General features: G+C 44.0%; 2 protein-coding genes across 3 annotated transcripts; both read right to left on the bottom strand.

The window, feature by feature from the left end:
* Positions 1-481: 481 nt before the first annotated feature.
* Positions 482-3258, bottom strand: phospho1 (phosphoethanolamine/phosphocholine phosphatase 1). 2 transcript variants are annotated; one of them, XM_079282290.1, is made up of 3 exons: positions 2921-3258; positions 2609-2688; positions 482-2204 (listed from the first exon to the last, which is right to left on the bottom strand). In XM_079282290.1, the coding sequence occupies exon 3, from the start codon at positions 2080-2082 to the stop codon at positions 1225-1227; it is 858 nt and encodes a 285-aa protein (XP_079138416.1). In that variant the 5' UTR covers positions 2083-2204; positions 2609-2688; positions 2921-3258; the 3' UTR covers positions 482-1224. The 2 variants fall into 2 exon arrangements, with proteins under 2 accessions (XP_079138416.1, XP_079138417.1); XM_079282291.1 differs by having other exon boundaries at positions 482-2033; positions 2921-3256.
* A 1148-nt stretch (positions 3259-4406) lies between these two features.
* znf652 (zinc finger protein 652) lies at positions 4407-21439 on the bottom strand. Its single transcript, XM_079281922.1, has 6 exons — positions 21335-21439; positions 15165-16576; positions 11814-11961; positions 11347-11462; positions 9597-9741; positions 4407-7837 (listed from the first exon to the last, which is right to left on the bottom strand). Exons 2-6 carry the CDS (start codon positions 16164-16166, stop codon positions 7209-7211), a joined length of 2040 nt encoding a protein of 679 aa, XP_079138048.1. The 5' UTR covers positions 16167-16576; positions 21335-21439; the 3' UTR covers positions 4407-7208.
* Positions 21440-21920: the final 481 nt, after the last annotated feature.

Below are 21920 nucleotides of genomic sequence, written 5' to 3'. Positions count from 1 at the left end.
ATGTTATATATATTAATTGAACATTAAAATACTGACGAAACTATACTTTTTAGATAACTAATGGGTTGTTTTTTTTAGAAGAATAAACTTTTCCATTAGAACTAATGATAAATAGCTTACTAAAACAATTATTTAACCCTCAGAAAACTATAGTACTTCAATGTTGGGGAAATCTTTGACTTTATAAGCATTCGCTTTGATTTCAAAACTTTGTTCTATTACACTCACCTACATGGGACTTTAACTAATGTTAATGTACGCAGAGTTGATTTGTGGTGTGTGCATGATTGGAGCGCCAAGAACTAAATGTGCCAAACATTTTAGAGACGTGAAGCATAAAACAAGTAGGCCAACTGAACTATTAAATGTGAAATGTGGCATTTCTATGGTAAAGTTAGATGTATGTAATAAAGGGGGGTGAATTATTCCACTTGGATGTTGATGAGGTTTGATAATACATGCAGACACAGTAGGGTTTCAGTTGATGGCTTTATTCCTGCTGGTGTACATATTTTCAGTACAGTAAAGATACAACAGACTGACAAACAAGTTAAACAAACAAACATCCTTACAACATTGTCATACATTTCTAAATCAGACATATATTATGTGAGAAGCACATTGTCGAAAAACATTGTGTGGTCATCTTGTAGATCCGTTGAAATGCCCTTCAGAGAGCAGTACTTAGATTTAGTTTATTGAGGCTGAAATTTAATATTTGAAATATAGTGAATCACACTAGTTATAAAAGAGCACCCCGTTTCTTGGTTGTCATCAATATCTAACATTTTTAAATATTGCTACTAAAGTGGACCTATACTGACCCTGTTTAACATTTTAAAGCACCATATCCCATACAAGTGTAGATTATTTATTATGCAAATAGGCCCACCCCCAAACGTTAAAGTTATAAATGACGGTACTTCTAAATCTTTAAAACAAAGCACTGATTGATTTCCTTTCGTTTTGGTGATGCGGCAGGTCTCCACAATCATTAACCTGCTGATGATTATGGTCTCTCTGTCCTGAGAGTGACCTCCGGACCAAAACGTGAGAGGCTGGACTAAGGCACGTGTAAACTGGACGCCACACAGACTATTTATTTATACAGACAATAATTGCGTTAACATTAGTTTGTGGGACTATTTAACCTGAGAATTTGACAAAATGTGTCAACTGGCCCCTGAATGCTCTCCTTCCTCCCCTCTGTCTCTGTGTGACCCTCTACTCTGCCACCAGCTTCCTCAGCCTCTGCACCACTTCCTCCCCGCTGCTCCACGGCACCGTGACCGCCTTGAACTCCCCTGGCATGGCTTCATGGATCTCCGTAATCAGCCGGTGCATGGGGAAGTCCCGCCGCGGGAAAGCCACGTCCCGGGGCCCGAGGGACAGCACCGGGCAGAAGTCGTTGGCTCCGTCCCCCACGTAGAAGATCCGTTGGTACGGGCGGCCCCGCTCCTGCGTCCTGCGGGCCACGTATTCCCTGACGACCACCTGCTTGCACAGGTTGTTGGGGCACCGCATGCAGTCGTGGGAGTGGAAGGGCCGCATCACCAGCCGCCCGTCCCTGTTGAAGGTGGCCGGGTTGCTGAAGATCCGGTGGAAGAGCTGGCGGGCCCCGGCGCGTCGGAGCCAGGACTCGATGAAGAAGGCGTTGGAGTCGGACAACAGCACCACCTCGAAGTCCTGCGGCGGCCGAGTGCGGAGGAACTGGAAGAGGGTGATCATGCCGGGGGTGGCCGGTATCTTCTCCATGGAGCCGCGGATGTCGCTCTCGGTGACGCCCTTCTCCGACAGGTAGGCCAGCACGCGCTGCATGTACTCGTTGTAGCGGCCAGGTTGGTACGTGTCCTTCAGCCAGGCCGGAAGGTGCTGACCCGGGGCGGTCTGCACCACTACGTCGTCGCTGCTTTCATCCACGATGGTCTCATCAAAGTCAAAGAAGATGAGGAAGCGTTTTTTGTCGAAGGAGATGTTGGCTGCATTGGAGGCCATGATCTTTGCGCGTCTGGACCCGGCGGGCTCCCCCTCGCCTGGGGGATGGGGTGGGACATAACAGCAGTTGAATATTGAATCCCCCATGATTGACTATGCCACACCTCTGACTGTTACAGGCATCAAATCTCCACTCCTGCTCTCCTCCCACTCTGCAGCATCCCACGCAAGGCAAGCCACAGTAAGGTGGAGGCAACAGAGGATGATTTCTGGGAAACATCAATGCGTAAATGGACGAAGAGTGGGGTTTGGGGGGGGGGGGGGGGGTAAAAACAGAGTAAAACATAGATTGAATATATGAAATAAACACAATAATCTGAATATGATGAAAAAGGTTATGACCATAGCTGAAAGAGAGCAAAGCAGCCAGTCAGCAGTTCAAAGCAGGAGAGGCAGCATCCAGCTGGGTCTCTGAAAAAAATGTACCTTTCTACAGAGGTGGTCATCCTGATGTAGCAGGAGTTAAACAAATATGAGGGAAGTAAGATTATATTCGGATCTGTAAAAAACATAGGCTCCATGCAAATCCTGCAAGCAAGCACGCTTATACACTGCACATTAGATGAACAAGCAAGACTATGTCTCAGTGTATAGACTGTGTCCGCCTGCCTACCTTTTGAGTGAAGCCGGTGGTCAGCTGACCGCGTGCGTTTCCTTATTTCCTACCAAACTCCTTCAAGCTGTTTTTTTTGCCTGTATGGAAGAAAAACACAGTGAATGCTGAATTGCCTCAGACAGCAGCACCATGCAAGGTCCCAAATAATAACTTCATAATAATTAATCCTAAGCCTGTGTACACAAAAAGATAGTACAGAGTCAGATGTGATATCAAATAAGGCTGCATAGCAATAACAGCAGCAGAGAGCCCGGAATGCATCAGATCAAACTTCAACTCTTCTCTCGAAATTCTCGCAAAAAGCATTACTGTGAGGCACGAGGCGCTGGTTTCCGATCCCCCGGTGTCGGTCACGTCCGATCCGGTCTCGCAGAGAGGAGAGACAGAGTTCCGCCGCTCGGCCGTTGGGACGGGCGCTTTTATTTGACGGTCAAAACCACCGGAGCCGCTGTGGACGTGACCGCGCATACAAGTCCGCCCATTTAATAGCAGCCTGCTGAGCGCGTGCACGGTGCTTTCAAGAGGAGAGGGGGAGAGCTGTGGGAGGAAAGAGGGGGAAAAAAAAGAGAGCGAACGACAGAATGCAAATATTCGCAATATTATGCATGTTAGTCAAGCGAATTAGTCAGTATTTGTTCTGGCCTCACTGCGTCTCATGGCAGACTACAAACTCATATTCAAACGTACTCACACACTTTCCAGTTGAGACAGCGGGGGAATAAACACCTCAGGTCTAAGAAAAGACCAGAGTAAACTGTGCACCTTTTCCTGTATAATTAAGTGTACTGTTGACCCAGTTGGGAAAACACGGTGCATGGCAGAGAACTCTGGGCAGTCACAGGAGAATATCTAGTGTTCAGTTGGCCTGATGAAATAGATCTCCTGCTGAAAAATTGACAACCTCCTTCAACAGGCTCATCAGGATTTTGGTAAGTGTGGCCGTAAGCTGGTTGGAGAAAAACAGATTTCGCTGTGGAGCTGCTTGACCTCTGACCTCTATTGTGAGGGAGTCTGATTGGAGTATCCAAAGTAATACATCATTTCAAAATCTGGAGCAATATGGTGTCTTTTTCTTTTTTTTTTAAATCACAGAAACATTAGCGTCGCAGCGAGGGGCTTTGTGTTCATCTAGAATAAACCCTCGCAAATGGTGATTAATGAACCGCATAGAAACCTTCAGAGCGGCGAACACACGACTGAAAAAACACAACGTGAAGCCCTCCTCATCCTCATCCGACAGACGCAGCCTCCTGCCTCCTCTGCACCACGAGGCGTAATGACTAACAGCTGGGGTGGCTGACTATTTTCAAACCCAAATGGGAATGGAGATGTACAGACGGTGTGTTATTATCTCCCCTCTGCTCGTGAAGTGAGCCTCGGTACCTGACCACCCACTCACCAGTGAGTCACTTACACTTTTCTCTACCCTCTACCCGTCGGCCCCGCTCAGCCATCTTATAGGATTATGTGACTCATTGGTGCGCCACATAAAACCTCCGATGGCGATAGAGGGCACACGGCAGCAGCTGACCGCTCAGTGTCATGTGTAGCCAGCAGACGTTTAGTTACAGGCATTACGCCAGGAACTTAGTGACCCAAAAAAAATTGTTAAATAACAAAACGCAAGCAATTTAAGTGTGTGCTATTGTCAGCTGGAATTTAAGCTTTTCAGCAAAGTTTAGTGCTTAGTTTACTGCCAGGATTCATTTTTATACATTTCATGCTTAATTACCTTTCTTAAATGTTCACAGAAAACTCACAGTAATAAAAAAGGAGGCACAGAGATGTGTGATAATCATGGCTACTTGTTTTTACTTCTCAAAGTTAGCAGTCAGTTTAAATGTACATTATCAAAAAAGGCCCAACTTTTTCCACTTCTCCTCAATCTCCAGATAACATACAAAAAAGGACAAACCGGGACATTATAAAGCTGCACATTTTGTACCAGATACAATAATAAAATACGCAATGCTACATTAAAGTGGTTAAAAATAAAGGGGAAAAAAGTATATTGATTTTTTTTAAAACATCTTTAAGGAATATACAATGTTATTTTTTCTGAACTAGCCAAGAATTTTAGTAGAAAGTGCATTCTATAAAACAAAGAAAGGAGGAGGAGACAAAACAGGACACGGTGGAGAGAATTTCCACAAAGAGACACAAGAGACTGAACGTCAGCGATGGCTTGGAGGGGCTAGTGTAGTCACCAAAGCATGAGGAACGTCGCTTTTACTTTGGGGGGGTCCACATTGGTGTATTTCTTTGAAAGAAACTTTTTTTTTTGTAGGAAATTAAATGTATGCGCACACTAAAATACATGTCCTTTGTTGGCTATGGTCCCTTCCACACTAACCGCCTCCACCCGGGGTTCTCCTCCTCTCCTCGCCTAAAAACATCCACTCAAAATAATCACCTCCACCCTCTCTCATGCAGCCACAACTGCACTCTGTTCCACAATGCATCGTCAGTCCCTCCCTTCCCTGTGCCTCACCCACGCAGCAGTAAAGTGCAGAGAATACACAAACGAAAAAGGCTTAAAAAAAAAAAATAAAAAGACAAAAGATCCATACTGCAAAAATGCTGAAGCACAGCAGTGAACCCGAGGGGACCGGAAGAGCAAATAATACAGCCGTATTAAGGCCCATAGAAATGGCAGGATAATTGCAGGTCTCAAATGAAAAGGGGACATCCCAAACTACTGAGCTCAACCATTCCAGACCGAATACAGTTAGAGTGGAAAGAGGATCACGTTCAATTTACTGCTATTGTCCATCTCAGGTATCCCCAAATACATACGTGTGTATATACACATATATATACACACACACACACACACGTATATATATGTATATATAGTGGGGCACACTGTGTAAAAGCAGCTTTTGGTAGAAGAGCACTGGGGACAACCAGACAGACAGGTAGAGAAAATGCATGCACACACACACACAAAGCTCAATGTTGCTCTCACATACACACACGCCTGACAGCTGTCACTCTGGGTGAAGGGCTACCAACCACGCAACTCAAATTCATGACAAATACTTGCCAACCCTTTATGCTTATTTTAAACAAATAACATTCACACCATCGGCTATTACATTAATAAATGTAATTTCTGACGCTGACTTTATCACATGTATGCTTATCTATACAAGAATTCCAAATATTAGAAGTTGTATGACCACTGCCTTTTATCCTGACATTTCCCATCATGTGCTAACAACAGTATATCTACATTCGCTTAAAACTGAGCAAATTATCAGAGTATATATATATATATATATATATATATACACACATACATACAAAAACATAAATGAGTCATCAGCCATCGTTCTGCGAAGGAAACATTCAACAGGTTTAGACACGCGTTGGCCTGTGTGGGTGAATCAGTACGAAGTCGAAAAGCAATCTCCCCGCACCGAACTGTGGAATATAGGCTGAGAGGAATATGCATAATTGCCTGTTAAGAACTGTGATGAAAAAGGTCCCAGATGTGTATACTGTGTGTTTGTCAAATGACCTTTCACATGGTAACCCGTATCATTTCGACAGCAGCGAAGGGAAGTGGGGTAAATCCTGATGGGGCCATGTGTCTGGCCCCTCACAGTGGCAGTATGTGACAGTCATCCGTTATCTAAAAGCATCCGATGACCAACAGTTCTGAGGTCGCAGTTCTGAACACTGCAAGTAAATCATTGACCGCGTGGTTCGTCTGTTGAGTGTGTGTGTGTGTGCTTCAGTAAGTGTGAGCGTGCAGGTCCTGCATAATTTCTTGGTCACAACATATCCAGTCAAACCTCACATCCAGTGTAGGAATGCCAGGCCGACGCAATACATCGTTATTCTGCAACATTGAACTTCTGGAAATCAAACGGAAAAAGCAAAAATTAAGAAACACTGTATGCACTGGAATGGAAAGCACCATTTAACCATAGTGTGAATCTCAGACTGTGTCTAGATTCAACTAACTATTTACAAAACCTGTATTCCAATGCCCCCCTCTTACTTTAACCTATGGCACTGCATCGTACACTGCTGCCGTTTCCCCTCTGACAGAAAGCCTCAACCTAAAGGTTCGGGTAGAACCAGTTACAACGATCATCAAATATTGCTTTGGGGCTGAGGCTCCACAGTCCAACTGGTAGGACAGGTTGAGTATTGCTATGGGGAGGACGTGCACAGAGATCAATGAGCCGACATAAGGAGGAACGTTGAATGACACTGATCCTTGATGGTGCTCAGGTAATACACACACCTCCCATCAGCAGCTTTTGATGAAAAGGAGACACTTTACACCCATTAATGTACAAACGCAGAACTCGCATGGAAATCCTTTTGTGTCGATTTCCTAAGAAAATGTTCGAGTGTATTTTTTTAGAGGTTGTAAAATCTTTGTCATTTAAGTAGGTGTCTTACTTAAATAAGGTGTGCACTGAGGGTGTGTGTGTGTGTGTGTAGCTTTACTTATTTCAATCAGTTTGAGAGGAGCCCCCTTGTGACCAGGGACCCTGCAACTGAGAGACTGAGGCAGGACTATGAGAAGAGGAGGAACAAGGCGCGGTTTGGTGTGGGCCTGCAGAGCCGGGGGCCCAGTTCAGTGGTGCTGTGGGGCTCCGGGGCCCTTGTCGGGGGGAGCCATGTGGTGCAGGTAGCTGCTGTCTTCGTGCCCACAGTGGTTTAAGGGCTCGCTCTTGAATAGGGCCGGGGGTGGAGGTAGGGGTAGATGGGAGACTGGGGGCACTGCCAGGTGGTGGTGGGGGTGAGGCGGGGCATGTTGGGGTGTGTTTGAGAGGTGTTGCTGGGTGGTCGAGGGGTGGGGATGATGGTGAGAGGGGTTTAAATGGAGCTGTACGTGGGAGAACGCGTGTCCCACGGGGCCTCGTGGAGGCATGGGCCCCCCCGTCGGGTTGAGGCCCATGGGTGCCGAGGTGGAGGCCGCGGTGGCAGCGGAGGGACTGGGACTAGAGATGGAGGAAGAGGACGAGAAGGTGTTGGCAAAGATGCGGACAGGCACAGGTGGGCCGCTGGTCTGCAGGACCACGGGGCTGGTGACCCGGAAACACTTCTCCTTGTGTGCTTTGAGCATGTTGGAGAAACGGAAGCGCTGGCCGCACACGTCGCAGGGGTAGGGCTTCTCCCCCGTGTGAGTACGGCGGTGGCGCTTCATGTTGGGCCGGCTGGTGAAGCTCTTCCCGCAGATCTCACAAATGAACGGCTTCTCTCCTGCAAAATAAAAAGACTCACGTGTGAGGAAGACAGAGACTGTATCAGTGGACAAAAAGAGAAAACAATATGATGCGCCAGAGTCAAATGAGATGGTTACGAGATTATTCATCAACTGATTAAAGCTCCAAAAAACAAAGTCATTTTTTTCCCTTTCACTATTTGTCTGTACAAAGAACGACTGTTCTCTTTTAAAAAGCGCTAATACGTTGGCATCTTGAATTGAGGGTATTTTGCCGTCAACCCACCCACTCCGAAGGAAGCTATTACAATTCACACTTTGAGGAGAGGAGATGTGAAAAATGAACAGCAGCAGTTTCGTTGGAATGCTGCTCTCATTAACCTCCCTCCATGGAGCTACTGAATGTGCCAGCTACCACCCACACAGCCATCTATTAGCAGGCTGCTGAAGGGCTCTCTGAATGCTTTACACCGGCATGTTATGCATGAAGTTCCTCCGAACCAACTGAATATGAAAAGGTGACAGCGAATGTGCTCGTCTTCTGTAACTGTTGCATTACACTCACAAGACATCGCGCAGCGAACCAAACTTTTGGGAGTGTTTGTTCAACATGTGTGCCGCCTATTACAGGGCACGGCTGGGTGTGTCCCCTGCTGCAGGAGCTTAAATTGGTCGGTAGCGGCAGGAGGAAGAGAGGGGAGCGTAATTACACATCACAAATAGAACCGTGAGGGCCAACGGAGAGCAGAGTGTCCACCCACGTCAGGCTGGGGAAAAAAAACGGTGAAAGACGAACAGGCTGCACTGCTCAGTTTGGTCTTGGAAATAGCAAGAGAGCAGGGAGAGAAAACCAGAGTGTGTCTGGGTAGTCATTATAAGCCCCGACATATATGCAAGGCTCTTCTTTGATGTACAACATCCCTCTCATTAAAAAAAGAACTGGGCGAAGTCTCTCTGCTCGCACCACTATAATATTCATCTTGGGAACATCCCATGTGTTTCTGTTTTTAGAGAGTGTATGGTGACTGGCCGGCAGACTGACTGAGCCCAGTAAAGTTGTTGTTGGGCAAAGTTTTCCTCTCAAAGCATTCAGAATTCCAAGTATTGACGTAAAGATTAGCGACAGACAGAGTACAAACATAACATAAACCTTTGACCTTTTTAAACTTGATTCAGGACAAAAGCACCTTTTGAATTCTTATCAACAAGTAGCTGAAGATGGATGTGATGAAAATATAACTACTTTGCATGAAACAATTTTTTGCACACACTCGCACAACAGCCGAGTCAGCTTGTTGTTCCGTGTTATTTAGTGTTGCACAGCTGTGACATTCAAATCCTTCAGATGCCGGAGAGGAGAGTGGGCAGAGATGGAGCGGAAGGCGGATGCCAGAAAGGTGACACATCCGTCCCCAACGTATTACGGCTCAGCTGAGAGCTTTCTGGTCAGTATATAATTCAAGCAGGGGGCTTTTTTAAGACTGGAAAGTTGGCTGCCTAACTTTAAGCGTTACTACAAGAAAGTCCATTTCCAGGTCTGTATATCTGTACAGTGCTCGTGAGTGTACTGGAGACTCCACCCTGATAGCTGCTGGGTCATTGGAAACTCAAATCTGGAGAACAGGAATGTCTCAATGGGCATGTAGAAGGAACTAAATCTCGCTTTAAAACTAGAAGTATGTTCCTGCAGTCAGAAAAGCTGGTTACGTTTTCCTCCTACAAGACGTTCCCACAGACCCTTTGAACACCGGCACATTTGGTGTGACATCGTGAGTGCACAAGCTTGACATTTCTCACCTGTGTGTGTTTTCATGTGCTCATCAAAATACTGTTTCATGTTGAAGTCTTTGCCACACCATTGGCACATGAACTGCTTGTGTCCGATGTGGATGCTCATGTGGGAGCGCAGCTGGTACTTGTATTGGAACCGCTCGTCACAGTTCTGCGGCAGAGACGACAGAAGGCATTCAGATAACACACCAAGTCCACGGACAGGCATGCGCTCAACAACACTCAATACAAACAAAACGCTGAATCAGGGTAAAGATCTTTCACATACTCCTCTTTCGAACTTGTTGGAAATGCTTTTAACCTAAAGTGTTTCCTTTGACACGTTTAAAACAATCATGAAGGGTGCCATATTGACTTTTAATATGTTCTGAGTATTAAAAATGATATTCAGTTATGTGACACCAGATTATTTGTGTGCATGTAACCAGGCTGTATAATTGCATTATGAGGCGTTCTAGGTCGGGTCTTTTCCAAAAGTAAAATATTTATAATCTCAACGGCACCACCCGGCTGAATAAATGTATGTGGGGGAAAATAACTAGCAGTTTCCATTTGGCCCAATAGAGTTAGATCACTGGGGAGAATGGCCTGTACATTACATACATCCTTAATAAGCCCGTTAAAGTGAAGGATGACTGCAAACATTTAATTAGAGCAGCTCCACCCATACACATATGTTCCCCGTGTGCTGTCCCATTCATGTGGTTGGACATTAAAAGGCCTCGGGTGGGAGTAAATCATCCCATCTGTCAACTTCCTCTGAATTCCCGAGTGAGGACAGGACAAAATAAACTCTTACTAACCCCACTGAGCTTGGACATCTTGACCCACAGTGTGACAAAATGCATCCATTAGAGATGGTGATTAAAGCCCCGGAACACTTAACATTTCGTTTTACACGTGTTTTAGGTTCCAGTTAGTTGGTGAACACTATGAGCGGTTTGCTAGTATTTGACATGGTTTGACTTCTCTGTAGAACTCAGATGATAGAACCGTCCAATGAATGTTTAAAACACGGGAGGATGGCCCGCCTCTGAGAGACACCGTCGGAAATAGAACTGACTATTTTGGGTAGTCGTAAACCAAATGGCGCAGATGAGAGAACATAACAAATACGCCCCCTTCGTCTCCGGTACAGCTGCGTTCAGCGCCATTCACTTGTGCCTGTGTGTACCGAGAACAAGGATAGACGTGTTTTACGTTTAAAGGCGTTGTCGGGAGGTTGTGTACCATGTTCACACTGTGTTGCAAACTGTGAACACGAACGTGTCAGTGATCACATTGAAGGGCAATTTGCATACAGCACAGCAAACACTGTTTGGGTGATAAAATCTTTTTATTATTGACTTTATCAATGAATTTGAATTCATGGTTTAGGATGAAAATTGTTTTCGCTGTAACTTGACCAATTACGGTACGGACCTTTTTACAAAAGGCAGCTTTTATTCATTTTCTTATAAGTGCCGTTTGGTGAAAGTTAATAATTCCTTTGTCTTTTGTCGGCCTAGTTTGTTTTTAAGACAAAAAAATAAAATAAAATCGTAAATCGGGTGCAATGTGAAAGAAAACTGAGATTTCATCGGCCCTACACTGTTATAGCTCCTCTCAGGTGAGGAAGTCCTGTGTCGACTAAATCTAATCACAAGTGGTCACGTTAGATGCAGGTGAGACACATTCCTTGATGAGTCATGAATTGCAACTTTATCTAAATTTGACAGGATGTCATGTGTGAACAGGGCCACGATGTGCATCTTACCTCACAGCGGAAAGGTTTCTCTCCAGAATGCTGGAGTGAGTGAACTTTTAAAGACATGCTGCGTTTAAACGACTTCCCACACGTCTCACAGGTAAATGGCATGTCCTTTGTGTGCGCTGGGTTTGGAGGAAGAAATGGATGAAGGAGAGCGAGAGAGGAAAACAATAATGAGACAACGGCATACACCTGACCGTTTCAATAAAGATGCAAAGTGTATGAATGAAAAAAAATTAAAAGACTACTGCATTGTTTTATTTAATCAAAGACAATTTATCTGATTGTTCAAAAGAAATGCCACATAAACACCTCAAAAGAAAATATGGTCGGCATAAAATCCAAAAATACACCAGCTACATTAGAAAATATTGATATGCTGTTCAGTCGTATAAAAGCCGAGAATCGCCACAAATATGAAATATGACAGTGATGCAGCACAATAGGAACTTATTAAACAGACCCCCACTTACCAACCATGTGCTTGCGGACGTGAGCCATCGTGTAGAACTTCTTCTCACAGATTTCACATGAGAACTTCTTTTCTGCATAGCCGTGCACAATCTTAATGTGCTCGTGCAGTGACCACAGCTTCTTAAAAGACTTGTTGCAGGAGACGCACTAAAGGACACATAAACATAAAAAAACACATTTAGATTATTGTTGCTGATAAATATCACGAGCCCCAAAAACCTGATGGCCTTCAAACTGTTTCCTTATACTCTGGCTCCCTCTGCTGGGGACAAACGACAACCAGTCCAATTCCCTGACTTCCCTCTGGAGATCTCCGGAAGACGATCAAATCGACAATTTAGACAACATTGGGGAAGAATAACAAACGGGAATGTGCGGATTTTATTCATGCTAATATGGCTTATTGGTGTGATTCCAGATATAAATCGTATAAAGTTAAAATACTTGTATGATGTAACAACACACTGATCAACAGAGAGACTTAAACACAAAGTAAGTAGCACAAATTACAAAACAGTGTGAATGTATTCCATCCCTTTCAAATCGATATTCAGAAGAGGCAGCTTTGCCAGCAATTTATGTCTGTGTGGGTTTTGTGTCACAGTTGGTAATTCTTCTCTGTAGAAGTGCACCAATTCTCAACTAGATTCAATTATGGACTGACTTTGAAAATACAGAGCGCCGACATTGTTGTTCTGAGGCCACTCCTGAGCATTGGCTGTGTTTTGGGGCTTTGGTCTTGGTGGAAAATAAATCCAGTTGTAAATGGAAGTTTCCTTGCAAGAGAAGCATCCCCGAAGCATTACGCTGCCACCAACATATAAAAAGCCCGTGCACTTAAGATGGCCAGAGGGCGTGATTTTGGTCCATCATAGGGCTGGGCGATAAATCGATTTAATCGATTAATTCGAATGTGTGCTTTAAGGCGATGTGTTTTATTGAAAATCGAGAAAATCGCCCCCACCCCTTTTTCCCGTAGTAGAGTGCGCGCGCATTGTTTACAAACTAAAACAATGGCGGCCAGCAGCTTCACTGCTGGCCGGTGGAAAGCCATCACGGATGCAGTCGCGATGTATATCGCAAAAGATATGGTGCCCATATACACCGTGGAAAAGCCGGGGTTTATTCACCGTCTCAAAGCTTTGGACCCCAGGTACGTGCTACCAAGCCGTAAACATTTTTCTGACGTTGCCTTGCCTCGGCTGTACAATAGTACACGCCAAAGGATCTCTGCGGAGCTGGAGGGGATGTCATTCTACTCCGCAACAACTGACCTGTGGTCCAGCAGGTTGACCCAGACACCGATCCACTTGACTGGTGGAAGCGTCACCAACTTAACTTTCCAAGGCTAAGTACTTTAGCAAAGAAATACCTCTCTGTGCCAGCTACAAGTGCCCCCTCTGAGAGGCTTTTCAGTGTGTGGGGGGGGGCATTGTTACATGCCACCGTGCATGCCTGAAGCCAGAGGTAGTAGACAGGCTTGTCTTCCTGGCAAAAAATATTTAGAAAAAACATGCACTACTGTTTAATACTGTTGGTTATGTTGTGAATGCACTTGATTTTGTTTACATGCACTTATTTACTGTGCAAAATATGTTATGTTGATGTTAGATCAGATGTTGCACTTTTGAAAATGTGAATGTTAAAGGGTCATATACATTTTATTTCATGCTGTGTTTGTATCAGTGTATTCAGTTAGAAAAGCTTACTGTAAAAAGTTACATTTGCACAGTTGTTTACAATGGAAGGCTACTATTTAATGCCATTTAATGTTATGTTTAATTTAATTTTATATTTAAATGATTCAGGCAAACAAAAGAGTGACCAAATACTTTTTGTATACTACAGGCACCTTTCTACAATGTTCAGGTTTTGTTTGCACTTTATTTTTATCAACCTACTTGGGAAAATCATCACAAAATAAAAGAAAAAATTGTTTTCAACAGCTTCTGTCATCTGCAAAAAATTTTGGGGGAAAAAAATCGATTTAAATCGTGAATCGGATTTTTTGTAAAAAAATCGGAGATTTTTTTTTTAGGCCATATCGCCCAGCCCTAGTCCATCATATCAAAGAGACTTCCACTTTGTTCTAGTATCGCTCTCATGCCTTCTGGCTTGCTAAGCCCATCATGTGAGTCCCCCCCCCCCCCGCAAGTCTCTTTCTCTTTCCAATGGAATAGAAGTGGTGAGGCTCTACCAGGAGCTCTGCCTGGAAATCCTTTGCCAGCCTCACTTGTACGTTTAACATACGGACCATCAGTTGGGATGCATTAAAAACAGACAAAGGGATCTGAATGCTTAGTATGATACATTGAGTGGCTGCAGCATTGAATAAATGTGTTAAGAGAATATGTAATAGCCATAAAGGCTTCAGAACATCTTACTGGAACCAAGATTTGCAGACTTTATGGGACAATCCAAGAACAGCTGAATAATCATTTCTAAGATGTTGTTTTACTGTCCTATCTACGAGGACATAAGGGATGTGCTCTTCAGTAAAATGACTTCCATTTATGTTGATTTAATTTGGCCGGATGACGATGAAAAACCTGAGTTGTGCATCAGGAAAGGAACCATTTCTTTTTCTTTTTTATATATAGCTGATTTTATCTTCCAGGCCTGGGAGAGAAAGCAGAATGTGTCCACTGCAGCTGTATTTCTGGTGTCTTATGAACCCATGAGGGTTGGGCACGTTATATACATGACACAGAAATAAATCGATATATTTATCTATCCATTACAGACAGGAGTGAATATTGAGAGTTGCCTTTTGGACATGAAAGGTGCATTAACAGGTTCTGCAATAATAAATGTGAAAAATGAAATGCTGCATTAACGTAACTAATTATTAGAGCGGTTGACATGGTTTCAACTGGTTTGACCGGTTGGGGAAAGACGAAAAGATGCAAATCAAGTTAAACAAAACAAGGGGCTAAATTAAGATGTTCACAAAACAGCTGCAAGACCCTTGGGTGTTAATACGCTGAATCACCTTTTCAGTTTTAGAGAACTGATACCAATGGTTCATAAACAATAGAGATATTGTAACTTAGTTTACCTCACACTTACACCAGTCTCATTATAAGTGGTTATATGAACCTAGTATATCAGGTTTCATGTTTCAAATGTTTACTGTATTCAGTGGGAAAAAATGATATGCTTGAATATCAGGTTTATCATCAAAGTACCCAAAACGAATCTGACAGGAAGTTGTTCTGAGGAGCTGCTAAATGTATCCGGGTGTATAAAGACGTTCTCAAAGAATATGGTGAACCCTGGAAATGCACTTCTTCTATCATTCAGAATACAATGTGTAACGACAGTGATACGACATGAGACGTCTGCTTTACCTGGATGTTCTTCTCACAGTCCGTCTGTTGGTGTAAGGCCAGCTCACTCTCCAGGACAAACTTTTTGCCACACTTGTCGCAAATCTGCATTCGCCTGTGAGTGACATTCATGTGCTTCTCCAGGTACCAGCGTGTGTTGAACACTCGGGGGCACTTTTCACACGCCAGCATCTCCTTCTCCTCCGCTTTCTCTTCGGCAGTCATGGACCCGGCGGACGACGGGGCCGACCTGGCCGACCTGCGCTTGCTCTTTGGGGGCTCCATGTGCTTCCGTCGGCCCCTGGTGGTCATCCCAGCGGCGGCCATGCTCAGAGCCGTTCTGAGGCTTTTCCTCCGCGGCTGGCTGGGAGCTGCTGTGCTACTGGCGCTGCGACGAGCCCTCTTTGACCTCGTCCTTCGACTATCAATCTCCTCTTCATCTTCATCCTCTTCATCGAGGCTGTCTTCTTCTTCTTCTTCCTCCTCCTCCTCTTCCTCCTCCTCCTCCTCGTCACTGCCAGCTCTTTCAGAGTCATCTGCTGTGGTTGCAGTTTTGCTCTCCCCTTTGGATACATGAAGTGTCTTGTTGTTCAGGTTGACCTCAACAATAATCTGCTCACGCTTGAAGCCCCCCTCCTCCTCCTCCTCCTCATCTTCATCCTCATCCTCATCCTCATCGTCAGTGTCGTCAGAGGTGCAGTCGTTGGCGACCTGGGACCCATGCGTCCCCACCTCCTGCCCTACTCCTCCCTCACGGAAATACTGCTGATGCTGCTGTTGAGTGGGCAGCTGACCAATGTTCTGATCTCCCATGGATGCCTTGGCTGCCATTTTATTGTCCACCAACACAGAATACGGCTTACCGCCAACTTCCCTCTTGTACAGCTTGCCTGCCAGGTCCAGATCTGGGTTAGGGGAGTGAAAATAGGACTGGGACACCGGAGTCCTGCGTCCTTCCTCCTGGGACATCCCACCAAGGCTAGGGACGGAAACCTCTTCCCGCAGGCTCTTGCAGGATTTCATGAAGAGGGAATCGAAGGATGGAGTTGGTTGGGGAAAAAAAAAAAAAAAAAAAAAAAGAGTAACTGCTATGGTGCCAAGGTAGACTAGCCTACTCTACGAGGAGGGGCAGGGGACGCCACACCAATCCCCCACCCTCCTTCTGAAGAGACAGGAAGGAGGGGATGAGGCAAATGATATTCAACCCGATTCAAAAAGAGCATCCATGCTGTCCAGGGTAGGAAATGCAGAAATCAAAGGCTCGGTGTCTTTGATGCTGAACATTTGGAGTTCCTCTCAAGTCTGCATGCGAGGTGTAGGCAGATCCCAGATTCAGTTTATCTGAAGGCTGCTGCTGCCCTGCAGAACCCCAGGCATGGAACTGCTGTACGGACCTCTGTGTATTGCTTGAAAAGCCATTTACAGTGCATTACCTATGAGACAAGACAGAAGAAACAGAAGACATGTGAGATTTAGAAAAGGTGGCCTGCCACTCTCTTGTGTTACGATAGAGTCTGAACTGAAACTGCAGAGATAGTCAAGTTTTCAACACCGAGCGCCTCGTTTGGCCACAAATGTTTCAGTTCTGTGCGTAGGAGTCAAAACCACAGCCTTCACAAATAAATGTGAGTGACTTAAAGTTCAAAAGCTGTGCATTCACACCTTCGTAAACTGGCTTATTCAGTCGGATTCTGTCTCCAATGGCTACAACCACATTGAGTTTTGCACTGACAAAGATTTTATATATACGTATTGTATCCATTTTGTTGGATTATATGACACCTTGATACACTGCTGCGAGGTGTCCTTGAGTGCTTTGAAAGACGCTTATAAATAAAATGCACGATTATCATTTTCATTATTGTAAATATTTCTAGGTCACAACTGAATCGCCTGACTATTAAAATAAACTGCAGAGATGGTTTGGCTTTCTGGAGGGACACGCCATAACACATCGTGTTAATTTAAGAGCACATTCATGAGAAGAAGAAGGAAAACATCGTCTTAAAGATTGTCGGATAACATTTTACACGAGGTTGGGAGCACAAGAACATTGGAACAGTGGTGATTAGGGTTGGGTACCGAAACTCTGTGCCAATATGGCACCGGTTCCTATACGTCCGGTATCTACCGGACAGAAGCGCAACGCAGATTTCGGTGCTTCCTTTCGGTGCCTGAGCAGATTGAAATACTTTTTTTACACTACTCTGAGGACTCGGTCCTCCGCTCCTCACTCATAGTATTATTACAACGGGGTACTTAGCGCTGCCGCTCATAAGCACAACACAGGCACGCGAAAGCTCCTTCTTCTTCTCCTCCTTTGAGGTGTACTGGCGGTTGGCAAACGACGAATTGGCGCATTACCGCCACCAACTGGTAAAATAAAATAAGTCATGAGACGTGTCGTATTTTGCCAGAGAAGGAAAATATGCTGATATTTCTGCAAAATAATTGCTGAAGTTTGAAGCTGTAGTGTGTGTACAGAGTGTGTGTGTTTTGTATTTATTTTTATTTATTTAAGTACACTGTAAACTTAACAGTTAACATATTGTTCATAGTTAAAAAGTTTGAAGCCAAGTGTTTTGTATTTATTTATATTTATAGTATACTTTAAACAGTTAATATATTGTTCAATTTGAAGAAAAAAGTATCGTTTTAGCACCGGTATCGGGAAAAAACCCAAAAGATACCCAACCCTAGTGGTGATAGCTCAATATGAACTGCAATGGACTATGATGACATACTGTAGATGCAATCACTGTGCATCGCCTACAACCTGAATCTTAAACAATAAATTGCGAAATTCAAAAACTTTCCAGTGTTACATTTGGCACAATTAACAAAAATGATCTGAAACACCAAGTCAATGGCAATTTCACTGATTAAACCGAAGATTGTCTTTTTATTAAAGCAACATACACCAAAAGGCAAAACCTCCCATTGACTGTTAGACAGCATTGTGTAACCACAGCTCAGGAGCTTGTAACAGATACAACCACAGGAAACCGTATTTCAACTTTTCAATGAAGCCGGAGCAACGCACAGTTATTGTCCCGTATCTGCAAGTTAAACAATGAAAAACAAAACCAGTATTAAAACAAATAAATCTTGCTTTTATGGCATTTGTATACTCTTTACTTTTGCATACATGTGAACTGGGTGCTGCTGGCTGACAGTTGGCTGACCTCAAACAACCTCACAATGAGTGTGTGCACCAGGGTGGGTAGTTCAATAGAACATCTCCCTTAGCAAGAAACAAAAGAAAACACACTTCCTTTCTTGGAGATGGGAAACATCCTCTCGTCTGTGTCTTCACAAACAGCTTTTGTTTTATCGACACAAAACGCTCCTCTGTTTACATAAATACACAACTACAGACATTATAAGCCTCATTTTTGATAACTACTACTTTTTCTGGAGTAGTATATTTCGACTGAAAAAAGTTTTCATTTGTGGTGCCTTACTTTTACTACAGCCCTCATATATATTGTATTACTGGGGGTTCAATACAAACACTAATTCAAAGTCAACAGAAGCTGCACTTGTGCAAAATCATCAGCAATAAAATCTGAATCATTCCAACGATGCTCTGTGTAAACTCAATCTTAAATTCATTCTCAGTTCATTGCTATAATCTCTCTGGGAATAAATCCTAAACTGATTTTTCTGTGTTCCTCCTGTCACTTCATCTCACTCGTCTGTAATGTACGTAAATACACAAGCAATACATTTGACGAAAGGATGTTTGCCAAGTTATTATTAAAGACAAACAGAGATGGATCTATGTTCTACCAGTTATGCAAGTTCAAGTGACCGCCATTTATGTAGAATATGTCTCTCCACAAAGACACACCTGTCTTCCTGTGCATACCGACTCTGATCCTTTCTGAGAATTGGACAGCAGCTCTGAGAGCATTTAGACCACAAGGGGAGGGTGAGCTCTGCACCGACAGATCAACTCAACTCACATGTCTGTCTTAAACATAGAGCTCAATAGATTATCCTGCGTCTGGATGACAGAGGAATATAAATTGCATGAGAAACCACTGCCTGAACATGACTTAACACGCACCATGTTCCATTCTTTTTTTAAGCACACGGATGGCTAAAATAAATGTTTATGGGGTTGAAAGAACATACAACAGCTAACTAACCATGTATTTCATTTACCATCCACAATATCAAAGAAGTGCAACATTCACTGCTGAAAAATAGTCCCAAAATGCACATGTGCAAATACACACAGTGTGGTTATGTAACCCACATAGAGCCAAAATCCTTCCACCGGCTTATTATTATCAATGATGAGTCATTTCAGAGTTTCACTCACAGCGAAATAATGCAGTCCTTTGATGTGGGAATCAAGCAGAGCGCAGACTACCAAATATCACCGGTAATTATTCTACAAAATCACCATGTGGGATCGGGAGGTCAAACCTACAGGAACTCTGCACCCTGACACACACAAAAGGAGAGAAAAGTGCATCAATGAATGCCTCTCTGAAGTTATCCAAATAAGTACGAACGCTCAGCAATCAACGTTTACTCAACAGTAACTCATTTGTAGTTTTCCTCAATCATGCTTCAGAGAAACCAAAACTCATTTTGTGTGGGGTTAGCCACAAAGCCAGTCATATACTAGATACATGCTACTGTGGTTTGAGATTTGAATGACACAGGATGGGAGCGTCACTGCAAAATCCACTAAAATAAACTGGTGCAAGTGTTCACAAAAGCTTGGTCTGTAACGGTGAAGCAGGTGAGATCTCTGAAGCCGTATAAAGGGCATCCATCACGTTTACCTCTTCTAATGCAGCAGCGCTCCTCAAATCCACGCTCCCTTCAAAGTCGAGACTTTAATGAGCTTTTCCCTGTTCACAGCAGCTTGTAGAGGACCGTGTGAAGGTTCACATTCCTCACTCTGTCCAAACTCATAAGACCTTAACCGGCTCACTGTGTGTTGTGGTGCACTCTCGGGGTGCTCCCTGTCTCTGTAAGGATCCGGCCCTCGAGCCCATTAATCGGGTCATGGAGCAGTATCATAGAAAAGTGGGAGAGTAGTATCTCCAAGCAGTCCCAAACCACGTTTCTTTATTTTCATCACTGCACAGAGAGAGCGAGAGAGATAATATCAATCCTGCCAGCAGTCCACTGATATTCACAACTGGGATAGCTCTGTCCTAAATAAGGGAAAGACAACATAGGAACATAAATGTCTTTAAAATTAAAACATAATTGAAATACAAACGGGAGGATTCGGTCAAACTAGCTCAATATTACTGGCTAATGAGGTTACAAAGTGCGAAACCAACTACTATAATAATAATAATAATAATAATAATAATATATATATATATATATATATATATATATAATTTTGTACGAGGTACAGTGCAGCGGCTCTTGTCTGGATTTTGGCTACATCTTGCTGAGGGCAATCTGTTCAGCTCCCAAGACTTGGAGTTAACATCGCAGTGAATACAGAGCAAAGCAAAGGTTAAAACTAAAAGGCAACACTGTGCACCGAACAGCAGTAAGACCGTGCAGGCCTAGCCAACTTAGCTAGCTAGCAACACTCCATGGGTACTGACCTGCACAGTGCATACACATGACAAGCTAACTTGGCTACATTAGCTCAATATGCAGCCATTAGATATGTTAGTGCAGTCAAATGTTACTCAACCTCAAAAACAACCATAGTACCCTGCACGAGCTACACCACATAAAGGCTAATATTTGGAGACATGCATTAGCTCACAACAGACAGACTCACTTTTTTTTTAACCCCAAACCGCCCAGATTAGGGCTAGTTAGCTTAAAGCTAACATCAGATGTTTAGCATTAACGTTCAAATCTATTTCGATACTGCTCTTTAAGGGGTGAGCTGTGACAGTTATCGGACCATCACGAAGCAAAGACGAAAAGCAGATGTCACGCTTTATTATCAATGTGTCTTTCTTTCTTGACGTGCAAGATGAGAAACGCCGCTTTCCTAACAAACCCAGCCTGCTGTACCGATCAAACCCACTCAACTCGACACTGTCACAAAGTGGGTGCTAGCGGAGCTCACGGACCATTTAACCGGTGACCTACAAGTGCTTCCTCGAGCAGCAGCCATGCTTGACATACATTTAAGTGCATAAGATTAACATGATATAGCAACATTTTTGTTGTCGGTTTTTCTGGCTTACCTCCGTCGTCGAGAGCGACCTCCCTATTGGGTTCGTGCAATCAGAGTTGCACAGATTCGGGGTTGCACGCGCACTTTCCTCGCTCGCTCTCCCTCTTAATTCGCGGATGTGCATTTAGAAAGAGCAACGCCAATGATCTTTTCGTGCAAAATGTGTGGCAAAGTATTTGTTGATGTCCCGTGTGGGCTGCGGAGATACCTGCGCACCGGTGTCTTCAGACCCCGCTACGTGGCCCGGCCAAGCTCTCTCGCGCGTACCACCGCCGCCGTCCCGCGCTCATCCGAGGTATTCAGGCCGCTGTCTGTGCAGGCGCGCGCCAGTGTCTGGGTCTGGATTCTTCTCGTCTCCCCTCCAGACCAGACAGGGTACGGCGCGCGCGCGCGCACACGCGCTGAGTTCAAATCTTGATTGATGAAATAATAATGAGGACCCTGAGGACCGTTTTATCGTCTCAAAGGAGAAAGGAGATAGAAGTGTAATTAATTGATTCCGTTTTTCACCAACTCTCTATTAACATAACTCGTCCATTTTATGACTTTGATGTTTTGTTTGTTGGTGTGGACACACAGGGCTTTCTGGTAAATGT

This window comes from Melanostigma gelatinosum (genome assembly GCF_949748355.1).
Source record: "Melanostigma gelatinosum genome assembly, chromosome: 13".
Lineage (NCBI taxonomy): Eukaryota > Metazoa > Chordata > Actinopteri > Perciformes > Zoarcidae > Melanostigma > Melanostigma gelatinosum.
This window is presented reverse-complemented; position numbering and strand designations above follow the sequence as displayed.

Coding starts and splice junctions, on each gene's coding strand:
- phospho1 (XM_079282290.1), bottom strand. CDS start 2,082: ATGGGGGATTCAATATTCAACTGCTGTTATGTCCCACCCCATCCCCCA.
- znf652 (XM_079281922.1), bottom strand. CDS start 16,166: ATGAAATCCTGCAAGAGCCTGCGGGAAGAGGTTTCCGTCCCTAGCCTT. Junction 11,962..15,164: donor ACTGTGAGAAGAACATCCAG/GTAAAGCAGACG, acceptor TGTGTCCTTTAG/TGCGTCTCCTGCAACAAGTC. Junction 7,838..9,596: donor GCACATGAAAACACACACAG/GTGAGAAATGTC, acceptor TTTATTTTGCAG/GAGAGAAGCCGTTCATTTGT.